Source organism: Paramisgurnus dabryanus, chromosome 20 (genome assembly GCF_030506205.2).
Source record: "Paramisgurnus dabryanus chromosome 20, PD_genome_1.1, whole genome shotgun sequence".
Classification (NCBI taxonomy): Eukaryota; Metazoa; Chordata; class Actinopteri; order Cypriniformes; family Cobitidae; genus Paramisgurnus; species Paramisgurnus dabryanus.
This window is the reverse complement of record NC_133356.1, coordinates 20,671,341-20,684,849: the sequence shown is the minus strand read 5'-3', so window position 1 is coordinate 20,684,849 and position 13,509 is coordinate 20,671,341. Positions and strand designations below refer to the sequence as shown.

General features: G+C 35.2%; 1 protein-coding gene across 1 annotated transcript; it reads left to right on the top strand.

Annotated features, from left to right (window-relative positions):
• The first annotated feature begins 2,774 nt into the window (after positions 1–2,774).
• emx2 (empty spiracles homeobox 2) lies at positions 2,775–7,684 on the top strand. The gene is made up of 3 exons (XM_065296973.2): positions 2,775–3,580; positions 4,836–5,020; positions 6,500–7,684. Exons 1-3 carry the CDS (start codon positions 3,190–3,192, stop codon positions 6,665–6,667), a joined length of 744 nt encoding a protein of 247 aa, XP_065153045.1. The 5' UTR covers positions 2,775–3,189; the 3' UTR covers positions 6,668–7,684.
• The last annotated feature ends 5,825 nt before the right edge of the window (positions 7,685–13,509 follow it).

The following is a 13,509-nucleotide window of genomic DNA, read 5'->3' as shown; positions in this document are numbered from 1 at the left end:
ATGTGTGAAACGTGATTACATTTAAATTCAAATGGAGACATTGGAAAAATAATACCGAAATAGTTTAACAAACTAGTAGAAAGGCTAATATAAAATGTACAAATATTTTGGACGCCGCATGTATTGCCTATCAAGGCCTGCTTACATGGCTGAAAATAAGTCTGAATGATGGGCTATTTCCCGGATTTGATAGCCTAGTCCTTGCACACTGAATACATGTGAAACCTGCAGTTTGGTGTAACATAATTCAGCTGACATGTCTGTTGCAATGCTTTCGAAGATCTGTTCATGGGTGTCACTTACATTTCATAACATCTTTTCAAAAGCAGTCTATATTATTACTGCCTATCCGAAACGAACGAAAGACCAAATAAATAAAGCTTAACGCTTTTGATATTTTGATTCCATAGAGGTAGCCTATACTATATATTTTTTGTTTGTTTATAATTATTTTTACTTGACAGTTAGGAAATAACAAAATTAGGTTTGGGGGATTAAAATACGATTTACGTTAAGTAGATTTGTAACCTACTTTGGATGACCTATACAAATGTATGCCATTCATATTCCTATAACATAATATAATCGTTCTTTTGATTAATCAAATAACAAATTACTGCTAATTCTTAATTTTGTGTTCAAGATCATTAAAAATATTAGACGTACGTAAACAAAAAGTGCAAGCGGTGAGAAGCCGAAAAGTTAAATAGGATGCTGTTGAGGCTGTGTTGGGCTAAACGCGTTTTAGACCTCAAAAAATATAATGTAGGTAATAATGTACTTCGAGCTTATGCATCTGTGTCAGCGGAAGGACGGTATCTAGGAAAATCTCCTAACTGCGAGTTAAACTGTAACATGTAGCCAAAGATGAAGGAAGACTGTCATTCTAAGGGTTGCAAATATTGATAACAGGTCATAATGAATGTGCACAGTAATTTTTTTTACCGACAAATAAAGTAGGCTATCAATATAGAAATGTGTAAGAGCACACGCTGTTTATACGACCACTGATTATAAAGCGTTCTGTTTAAACACCAGATGGTGGCGCACAATCCTTACACATTAATGCACATAGCCGCCAAGAACATTTCGAACCCCTTCAACGAGCAGCAGAACGTTTATACTTCATACACCTCACTGATTTCTTTACGCAGCACAATCAAAACCATAACGTAAAACCTAAAATGTCTTTATAGCTTCTATAAAATGCCTCTGCAGCTAATATAAAATCAGACAGCTGTAAATATATTTATCAATTTATTTAGCGGTTTCTCTCCAACATTATAATGTATACACATCAGGAAATTAATAGCAAAGCCACTATCATGATTAAATCTACATTTTGGCTTGTTTATTAATTTGTAGCCTAGTTTTGCAGGTAATATTTAAAAGTGTGAGGTCGGAATAAATATTAGTGTCTTTATAATTAACGTTTTTTTTTTAAAGCGTATTGGCGAGATGAAACTAATCTTAGTGTGACCCTGACGGCATAGATAATTGTTATTTTTTTGTCCTACGGATTAAGATAAAAATATTTTATCAATCACTTGAATATCTGAGATGAGGTAAAAATAATAAAGTAAGTATATTTGAATCCAGCAGTCCACGCAAACCAAATAGCTGCAACCGAAAAACACAAAAATCATAATAAAATAGGCGTGTAATTCTGTTTTATGGTGGCTATTATTATTATTATAAACAATTATTACAGTAAACAATATTACTAAAATATAAAACACTTCTAAGTAAAGGTCCCATTACAAACGTCCTAAGATGTAAGGCGTACAATCTCGAAATATTTCTATTGTATTACTAAGCCAAAATGAAACATGAAAAACACAAATGAAAACATTTTTTTCCTCAATATTATGTTTGTTCACGTAAACAATGAACGCAAGAAAATTCGGCAAAAGTATGTTGTAAATATATGTACACATGCGTTTGCTGCAGTGTAATTAAACTCTAATAAAAAAATCTAAATTTAGAGGTTATGTAGTCTTATGCTGTTTTCCAGAAAACGAATAATGCTTTTAAATTTGTAAAGGGAAATGGGGAAAAACTCTTTGTTTAGGCCCAGGATATAAGTGGTAAATATTTCGCTGTACATTTTTTTAAATAGCCTATCTAAAAATCAAAATGTTAATAAACATAACTGAAATGCCTTATGCAATACACATACTAAACCCCAGAGACTGTGTTGATAACTGATCATTGCTGCACTTTTGAAATGTAGTATGCATGTTAGTAACCCATAATGTGGTTGAACTCAACTAACTTAATGAGTAGTTAGCGGGTAATAGACTCTTGTAGTCATACGACAAACAAACAGAGCTGAAAATATTGTCTGTGTCTAATAAGCCTCATCCTTATCTTCTGGCCAATAGAGAAGGAGAGTCTCTCATCCCTAAACTAATCACAAACCCATCGGAGAAAATGAAAACGCGGAGAGAAAGAAGAGCTGTGCGTTAGACGCGCCTTACTGGACTACAAGCTATAGTACCTTCAAATGATAAAAGTTTGATATGCATTGTATTTGCCGTTTTAAATCATTATTTAACTGAAATGTATTGATTACATTGATTTATTTGAAACAAGTGCACACTTTTGTAGTAGACAATCAAATCAGCATGTGTAGGTTACAGGCTGGTCCAAAACGTGCACTGATTAGGCATTGTGTTGCAGTAAAAACGTGTAATAACCCCTGCTTTGAACAAAAATGTATGTTGAAGTACCTTAAGTCTCTCAATGGGATCAGATGCGTATGTAAATTGCTCCACGGGTCTGGTTCTGAGCGAATCCGTTCCGTTTTGCTTGAATCCGCCTCTCCGTGCTCGTCCGTATTGACGCACTTAAAAACTCTTCCCTCAACCTTAAGGCGAGCGGCAGCGACCAATCACCAAGCCATTACAGGCTTCAGAGGAAACTGTTTATGTGACTCCAGAGCTAATTAGGCTCATGAACTAACAAATCGCTAGCACAACTGGTGAGGAACCGATCACATTCATGGATTGTCTGGAGAAGTGGGCAACCTCCATCACGATGTGTGGTTCTGTGTGCTTTTAAAAGATTTTTTACTCTTTTAGCTGCCACTAACTTGCCGACAAAACTTTCGTCTTGGGTGTGGAGTATTTTTTAGTGCTAACTCGTGTGCCAATTTCACTTAAACTGGGGAATCTTGACCGGTGAACCATGTTTCAACCCACACCGAAGAGGTGTTTTACCATAGAGTCTTTGGTAGCGAAGGATAGTCCTTTGCCAGCGTCGAGATCCGAGGAGCCCATACGACCAGCGGCTCTCAGCTATGCAAACTCAAGCCAGATGAATCCATTTTTAAACGGCTTTCATTCCAGCGGCAGGGGTGTCTACTCAAACCCGGACTTGATGTTCGCTGAGGCGGTTTCACATCCTGCAAACTCCACCGTCCCGGTCCATTCAGTACCTCCTCCTCACGCTTTGGCTGCTCACCCACTGTCGTCCTCTCACAGTCCGCACCCTCTTTTCGCAAGCCAGCAAAGGGACCCTTCGACTTTTTACCCGTGGTTGATACATAGATATAGATACTTGGGACACAGATTTCAAGGTAGGTTAATTAAAAATATATTTGGCAATGTTTTTAACCATTCGTCTATTCTGGAGAAAATTGTTCTTTATATATTAGCTGACAGTACGTCCCAAGGAGAGACATATTTTCCTTTCATAATGAGCTAAAATTATACATTTTTGTTGTTTATTAGATAAGATAAAATGTAATTAGTCTATGCTGCCGAAAAACTTTTACGGCCATTTAAATCTATAAAATATATTTTTTGACCTTACACAACGATTCTAAACAAGTACTCAAAATACAAATATAATAGTCTAGCTTATTTCCATGACGCTAGTTTTACTTCTAATTGCTCTAAAGTATTTTTTAAAACATTTAGAAAAGTTTAATGTACATATTATCTACTTTGATTTCTTTAAAAGTAAACATTGTCTTTTAAATAATTTGATAGAATATGGAATTTTGTAGTATATATTTACGAAAACTTATATTTAAATAATATCACATAACATTAATGGAAAACAATTATAATATAGGCCTACATTTTTTATTAATAGAACACACGTTTAATTTTAGTTCGCTTGTTTTTTCGTGTAGGTAGAAAATTTAGCTTTTATCTTGAAGTTAATTTTACTGGTTCCGTATGCTGTTGAGAATTATATTTTCTCCCTTAAAAATATCAAAATAAAGTAGACATTTTATCGTACTAATTCATACTTTTTTACTACTTAATAACGCACATATTATTACAGCAAATCAAATTAAACATTTTATATGATTCAATGTGAACATAAGAGACGGAAAATATTTTTTCATTCAAACGAAACACTCGTCCTGGGAACACTTGTTCGCCATTTCAAAAGACATTCCAGGCCATTGGCCTGACGGAGAGCATGAACATATTTGAGAAAAATACTAATAATCTGCGTACTATTTTCCAGTGGGATGTTTTTATTTTTGCAGGGAATAATAATACTGCAATTGTCATATTAACGTAATTGTCATATTACTGTACGTTCAAACATAAGCATGTAATATGTTTAATCCTGCAACAAAGGTGTAATTTTAAAAGTTTAACGGTATTACTATTATTCAAAATTATTTTAATTGGGGAGACACACCGAATATGATATCATTAGTGCATTTTATTTAATGTTATAAAAACGTTAGGCCTTGTAGCCTGAAATTAATTCGTAAAAAAAAACAACGGATGTAGCCGCTAACCAATTGAGAATGAATGCCAACATTTTGTAATACAAATGATTAACATTTAGCATTCCTTTCGTTACAGGCAACGAAACGAGTCCGGAAAGCTTTCTATTGCACAATGCACTAGCAAGAAAGCCCAAAAGGATTCGGACAGCTTTTTCACCATCACAGCTACTACGACTTGAACATGCTTTCGAAAAAAATCATTACGTCGTCGGTGCAGAACGAAAACAGCTCGCTCACAGCCTTAGCCTCACAGAAACTCAGGTAAGAAGAATTCAACCTGCCTCCATTAAAGTCTACGAGCTTACTTAGATTTCTGCATGATTTTAATTATAATTATGATTATAATTCGGCCCAAACAATTAGACTACTAAAACCAGTAGGTTATATAATATCAGTAAATAAGAAAGCGTCTTTAAATGGCTAAACGTTGTGATGATTATGCTTCAATTTAAATATATGTTTGTAGTAAAAATCAATTCTGAATTTAACCATTTAAATGCTTTTTGAATTAGTGATTATTTACATATACATAAAAATGTTTGGCTATTTCTCTTTAACATTGTTTGCACTTTTATGTATTGATTATTATTTTTGTACCTAAGTGCACTGTGTATACATAATTCGTTTTTTGCACATTCGTTCACTGATATGCGAAAATGTTGGTGCTTTGTTCAGCACATAGCACTGCATGCGTAAAGAGCTGAGCATTGTTCTTCAAGCGTAATGGTCTGGAGTGAGTTAAATCCACCATTCCATTTCACTGCGATTTCGGTGAGGTTGAACGATTCCGTTTTAGACAGAGAGGCTCTTGTGCAAAATGTTTGGCAATTAACTAGTTAACCTGTTTAAATGGACACTTGAAAGAAAGAGACAGACTCTATGAATTTCCCCAACTATATTTAAGATCGAATTTGCGCGTATCGTTCAGTGGCCCGGTCGGAGCCTATTGTCCCGGTGACAGCACCGGCCCTTTTCTGAACTGCGCCTTTCAGAAAAGCAAATGAGAGAAATGGACTACGAGCCACTTCAATGCTTCAATTAGCTCTCTTAAAGCACATTAAATGTGCCTGACTTGCCAAGTTGTCTGCTGTGAGCTTTACGGATGATATGAATAATAAAGGTGATGAATTAGGCTAATGACTGAACTTCCAATGTGTGCTAATAGAAAAGGTTTTATTCTGCGATGTATTATAATAAGGGTGTTATATGCCAGTTAGCATATGATCTATGATAATAAGCGACGGTATCGGTGAAGCTACCCCGGTATTATGTAGAGCATCAGGCTGCAGCTATTGTACCGACCGAGTGCATTATTCACTCCAAAAAAGTTACATTTGAACGTGAAGTAACAGCTGCGCATGGGTGATGATTCAACCTGCCGCTCGTAAACAGGTGCAGTCTAAAAGAGAAGCCACACCACCGGGTCGCTCATGCTTTAATCTATTCTTTACATTTAATCTTGCGCATGTATTTATTACGTCGTCTAAATTCTTCGGAGTGTTTTAATTTATACAGTCTATACAGAGAGTGAATGAAGGACGGCCAATACTCTGGCGAACAGATTGTGAGATACCTGGAAGTTCTTTGTCCATCCAGTCGTAGTTATTTTTAGGGCCCGTTAGTGATACCTTCTGTTAGGCCAACTCTCTTTGTTTAATTCTCGTTTATAGACAAAGGACATAAGCCTTTTTCGCTTCATTGTTTTTTTAAGCTAACTATTTACACTTTTTCTCCCTGCAGGTAAAAGTTTGGTTCCAGAATCGAAGGACGAAGTTTAAGCGACAGAAATTGGAGGAGGAAGGGTCGGATTCACAACAGAAAAAGAAAGGAACTCATCATATAAACCGATGGAGATTGGCCACAAAACAAGGAAGCCCTGAGGAAATCGACGTCACCTCAGACGATTAAAAGACTTAAACTGTTTGAACCCAGGACAGCGGCGTGGCTTGAAGGATGTCACGGATAAGGATGCTATGTACTGAAAGAGGGAGAGGGTAAAGCCAATATCACATTTTGATTCTTCGAGATCGGCAGCTTGAGGGTGAGAGATCCTGTTGGTGGCACTGCTGTCACTACAGGGAACTGTCAATACTTTTCACATTGCCAAGGCAAGGTGATTGACAGGTATTACATTCAGCCCCCACCCCATCACAACACTACCCGCACCACCTCATCACCACTATAACGAAACATAGCTCAAATGCGCATAGGACATTTGCACTTCTGAGGGGTTTTCTCTAATTTTATTTTTTCAAGACGTGAACCTTCCACATCAAGATACCAAAATATAAGACTGTTTTTGTAAAACTTGAATTGCATGGTAGAGCTATTAATTTTTTGGTAGGCTAATTAATTTGACCTTTTTTTCAAAGTATCTTTGTTTTGATTTTTTTTCTAAAAAGAAAATGTTGTGTGCTTCTTCCTTTTTTACAACAGTGTGCAGTCTTTGAATTTATGATTCTCGTGTTAAAGTGATTGTGTCAACAATATGAAGTAGCAGTTCTGCGTTTTAGTGTTTTTAAGAAGTAAACCGATTTAAAACAAATTATATAAAAAAAACTTTATTAAAGTTTACCGCAGACAATAGTAATTATAATAAAAACATTTTCATGACATTCCTTAAAATTTAAGCTTTACCATGACTCCGAAATCTTGGTGCAAATATATTACCGGGACTCGCCCCTCTTTTTAATGAGTTGCCTCGAAGGATTAATGCAAGAATTGACGGCCGCCTAGGCAGCAAAACTTCAAGCACTGAGCGTATTCCATGTATAGAGATAATAAAGCTAATGTTTATGTTAAATCGTCTTTTACAAGAATGTAAATAATTTTGTGTTTGTGTTAAGTTTGCTACAATTTTAACACAAAGTATACTTCCAAGAAGTATGTAATTGTCAATATTTTGTCAATAAAGTTTTATCAATATGTTGCTCAGAATTAAATCACAGGCTTTTTATTTTACAATTAGAGGCCAAAATTAAACTTGTGCCGGGTTTAGGCTGCATCGCAGTATTTCTGTTTCGAATAGTCACATCACTGGACAGCTATAAACTGCTTTGACAGTTGTCTTTTGATTGGGTCCTTTGTGTCATTGTCGATTAGGACGAACAAGAGGGTTATCATAATTATTCTTATTTTATTTTATTTATTTAGTTGATTTTTTCACCAGATGTATTATTAATCTGATGATATAACGGGAAAACTGGCTCGTTAAAATGTAACAAACAGAATTCTGACAACGGTCTTAAGCTCAATTTTCCAAAGCAAAGTGCTTGTTTTTTCTTGCCTCTCATTCTGATAGACTGGCATTAACCAGTTTAATTTCTATTGGTAGAAGAGCAGCGTCTGGTCTGTTCAAGCTACAAAGAGTCCTGCGAGCTTTTGTGAAAGTGCAAATCAGTTTAGGCAATTATCATACGAGTAATATGCGGGGGAAAGGGAATGCATTGCCCAGTGGTCCACTTTAATCTGTTAATCCGTGGATCCAAGGGGGCCTGGTTGGACATAATTTAGTACAATCTGACTACCTCTCACATGCGATAAGAGGAGGTTTGCAATGTGCCGCAAAATAGGAGCTTTGTTTAAAACATTGTCGGTAGCTACGGCTGCAAAGTGTCTTGCCTGCATTCCGATTTCAGTTTATTTTTAGATGAGATAAATTATAGTATGCAAATATATTTTCGGTGAGTATGGGACTGCACACGAATTTTCGACTGCTTTTATACAACAAAATATGTTAATGCGTGATGTACTTTATTATTATGTGACAAAAATATCAAAATAACAGGAAAAAATTGTTATTTTTAACGTCATCATGTTTCCCCCAAACATTTTATGTGTAGTTTGATAAATATTAATTTTTTTAGAAGACTTTCTATACACATGCTACATAAAGAGATTTTTTGAACAGTCGGTTGACTATAACGGTAATAAAAATCTGCGGAGAATACCATTAGCTTTGAAAAACCCCTAAAAGCTTTATTACAAACCCAGCTTTGAAATAGAAGGATTAGAAGGCTGAAAGGGTCCCACAATAGTTAGAAGAAAAGGTTTCATGCTAATGAGGTTAATGCCCTTTGTATCTCCGGACTCCACAACTTCATTACTCCTATCTCGGGCAACACCGAGCGGCTCAGAGCCCACAATCCACTCGAGCTGTTCCCTACCCTGCCTAAAGAAGGATTTGATAGCAGCCCTGTTCAAACTAGATAATTATATCTTTTCAAGTTGGAATTAAGATAAAGAAAGTGCAGGGAAGGCGGCGAGCCTTGATCCGCTGAAAACAAATTTGGCGCACTTTCTCCCTTCGTTGTGGCTCAAAAGACAGGACACCCCCCATTACCTCTTTCACCCCTTTATTAATTTTGCATTGCAGATTTACATGCACATGGTGTTTTGGATTAAATAGTGGACAAACTAAATTTAAAGTAGAAATTTAAAGTTAATTCGTAAGATACAATTATTAAAACTGTTCATTAGCCTAACTTTAAAAAAAATAAAAAGCCTAACTCATTTGACAAAAATGTCATTATTCATAAAAATTGAAGTGCAGATTATGACCTTGCATTGGATAGGCCTATTAATTGAATTGCTTTTCTAAATAGCCATATATCGGCCATGGGACGGGGCTGTATTGAGAACCTTCTGACCTGCTTAAGTAACCCCATAGTGCGATAACTTGTTTCAGAGCAACATTAACTTAAACAACGCCACGCTTATGCAAAAGGAAAACGATCAATCACAGACGGCCATTGCAATGATTCATCATACAGTCGGAAAAGTTGGTGTAACTTCCAAATGCTCGCAGTGGTTTCAGAAATTAAGGGTTTAAAATTAAGGTGTAAAACATGAGACATAAGAGTGATGTTAAATAATTACCCCTCATTTAAAACGGCCTCCTATCAAATAACCCCACTGACCCAAAACCTCTAATCTGCAATTACTAGCGTTAATTACGTCCGCTGATCCTACTAAAAGGCTGTTTTAAAGAACGGTGGATGGTCTGGACTTATATGCAAAAAAAGTTATGCCATGATCAGGAAAATATAGGCTTGCAAATGCACACAATTTATGACATAATTTTAATGTAAGACGTGCAGCTTGTATTTCGTCTCGGTTCCACTAAAGTACTGACATCTGGACAATAATAATAATACCTGTCTATTTATATCTATTTATACTTTTGCTTTATAGTTCCATAAAGTTCACAAAGCCTTTGCAATTGGCTATACTGGATTTTGTTTGAGATGAAACTGTATTTATGGGATGGACTGTAATATGACGTCACGACAAACACAATCTATCCAGTTTCACAAATTGCTTTTGAAACTGATCCTTGTAATAGGAGAATGAACTCCCTAACAATTCCCGTGGCCTTGCCATAAGGTACACCAATAAATATACAAGACTAATGAGAAATTACAATATAATCAAATAATTTTCATTAGAAATTAAATGTCACATCTTAGATCCAGGTTCTCATTTTATTATTAATGAAGGGAAAGCTTGTGAGTGTCAATTTCTTTAATAAAGCAGGTCTAGGGGCGCTGATACATCGCTATTTACAAGAGTGTTTACGTTGAACTCTTAGAAGTTACATACATACATAAAGAAAAGATATGGGACTTTATTGAAAACAACGACATTTTTTGTGTAGTTTTGATGGTAAATTAGTTCTTGTCAAGCACACTGTATCTTTTGGCAGCTGTCAAATCTTCTACCTTAGCTTGCTTGCATAAAATCTCCACCTTCGCCCATCTCCACTTAACAAACAAATATCAATGAAGTCTTTCAGAGTCACTTCATTGACAAATCTGACAGGATTTGTGAAGTTCAGTGAGGTTTAACATCGTCACAAAAATATTACATACAGAAAGGCTACCATGTGTTAATATCCATTGCTGTGGTTAACATAACATGCTAGTTTTTTAGGTTTATGCGCAGAGGTTGATTCAAAGTCAAAAAGTTCATTAATGTAAAATGTATAACAAATTTGTACTGAGTAGCTTTCTTTATAAGAGTGAGAACAATGGGAAGGTCAGAAAGGTAGATGTATACGTCAAACATTTGGGACATTAGTTAGTTGTCACACCTTTACTCCCATGCAGTAATTATTTTTAGGCTGTTTTATTTTTTTAAAGTCAATTTCTATAAGCTATTTAACATCTCCACTATTATTGACGGAAAATGTACATTTGTTTACCAGAAAGCTATAACAAAAAACAAAACATAACTTTAATTCGATGGATAAAAAAAATTGCATTTAAAGTGTGGGTTTCAAACCAATATACAAAACCAATGCAATAATAAACAGACGTTTTTCTTGTGTTCTCAATTTAATCCCAAAATTAGTAACTGATACAGCCGCTGTAAAACTTGCTCTAGCTTTGTGACCCCCCCCCCCCACTTCTGGTGATTGAACATACTAAACACATAAAAATAGAACACAAACAGTAGGTCCTGCATTCATTTTTATAGGCAACGACATGTTAATCTACATAATGTTAATGTATATAAATAACTTAAGGACCATATCACGACAATGTAGTGTATATAGCCTAATCTGCTGTAAATTTGATAGTGATCGCATTTCTTATAAATTATGATTATTTCAGCTTAGACGTAGTTGTTTAAAGAAAACAATGTTTTCAATGCGGCATTTAGCTTTTCCTCGAACCTGATCACAATTTGGATTAAAACCTAATTATATTACACTGGGGTTCACTCACAATCACGACCTTGACAAGAATTACATCAGATCGGTTCTGTTGTTTATCCTGTTCCATAAAATGTTATGATTTTTATATTGTGAACCGAAATTATGTGGACCGTAATAAATACGCAAAACAAACGCTTGTTTAGGGCTTCACAAGAAGTTGTGAAAATTATACCTCTAAACTTAACATGCATATCGCTTTTACTTACTGTTAGTTTATGGTTGTTGAACTTTTTATAATTTGTATTTTAATAATAATAATAATAATAATAATAATGATAATAACAACAAAATACTGTCTGGCTTTCCCTTTAAAGTACTAATGTCTTCAATATGACAGGACTGTACACCTGATAAAATACCTCTGGGGCCTCGCTGTTTGGAAAATCCTCAATTCGTTCCCTAAATCAAATAAACAATGGCTTCACTAAATATATCACATGTGTTACCATATTGATTCGCCTCGTCAACTGCCTTCGTTTTCTTTCCTCTCATATGTGGCTTACACTGACGGTATGGTTTCAAACACTAGTTCATTGAGAGTACGTGCTTTGAAAAGACATCATTACAGAAGTCAGTTTTTACACTTAGACAACATACTTTGCGCGCACAGAAATCATTTAGTCTATCACAAAGAAAAAACATCTGCAGTGCCAACAATGTCTGATGGTGTTGTCTGGTGGTCTCTTGTAATTCATGTAAAATGCATTTTAAAGAAATACATTACAGGTTGAAATACAAACTTGTTGCTGAAATTGCTGAGTTTCTAGGTGAAACAAACATAGAAAGAATATATAGGTCAGATGCAAGGATAGACAGAATTTATGGATGATCAGAAGGTAGGCTAATACAAAAGATTGACACATAACCCCTTGAGGGAAGCCTGTGGGTGATAGCCTACTATGTTTTGAGTTAGGCTACACAAAAATACATGCAGACACACATACTTACTGTGAGTAAACCATTTAACTTCAGTTCTGAAAGTGAAAACCTTGTTTAGTAAAAACAGTGACAATGGACAAAGTGTCATGAACATTGTAGTGACATGCTAGAACTGATTCAAGTATGACATGATGATTATTTCATTGTATAACGACTTGATCAAGTTAATAGTCATATGTGGTGAAACATCACCCAAGTTTGAAACTTTTTTCACTTTCAACCTGCTTGGATATTAAAAATATTTTAAATATGTTATTTAAAAACAAATTTTCTTTATTTTTTTACATAATAACATTTCCCACGCAGCCTACAAACAGTAGAACCACCTCATGTGACATCACAATGTCAATGTGAGAGGTAAATATCCCTGGCTAACCTGGTCTGGTATATGCTGGTGTATTGCCTGGACCACTCTGTCTCTGTCCAGTAGTTTTTACACTCATAAAACAAAAAGAAAACACATTCTTAAATGAATTACTGATTAATTGATTAATGCAGTTTAGAGGGAAGGTGTGAATGTGGAAGTTTTTTCTTTTGTATTCATATTTAGAAGTCCCTTAGACAGTTTAGGTAGTGACTACAATGAATATTGTAAGTTCTGCTATGAATATTTGGATGCTGTAAGCAAATGAAAGGGTGGCAGATGAAGGAGAAAACCTCAAACAATGCACAAAGAAATGTTTTGATTAAACAGAGGAATGCGCTTCAAAAATTAAGAATGGAACAGGAAGATTATTATTTCCTCTCAGAGAGACATAAATTATTCTGAATGATTTCCATTCATTTCAACATCTGTGATTTTATCATTAAAATCTGGCTTTCATCAAGGACCTTCAAACATCTAGGCTTTATTTAAGGGAATTAACATTTCATTTAGGCAAATGATGACCTTTTATAATTTATTGTTTGAATGAATAATAAATTACCAATATTAGCTCAGAAAAGCCCCCCGTTAATATATTCGAAAGTGTACTTAGTGTACAGGTCCTGTATTATAGTCTTGCAGGTCTGTGTTTACCGGCAGTTGCTTTTTAATCTAGGTGAAGAATAGAGCAAAGCAGGCCACTTCACACATGAAGGGTGGTGTATACAT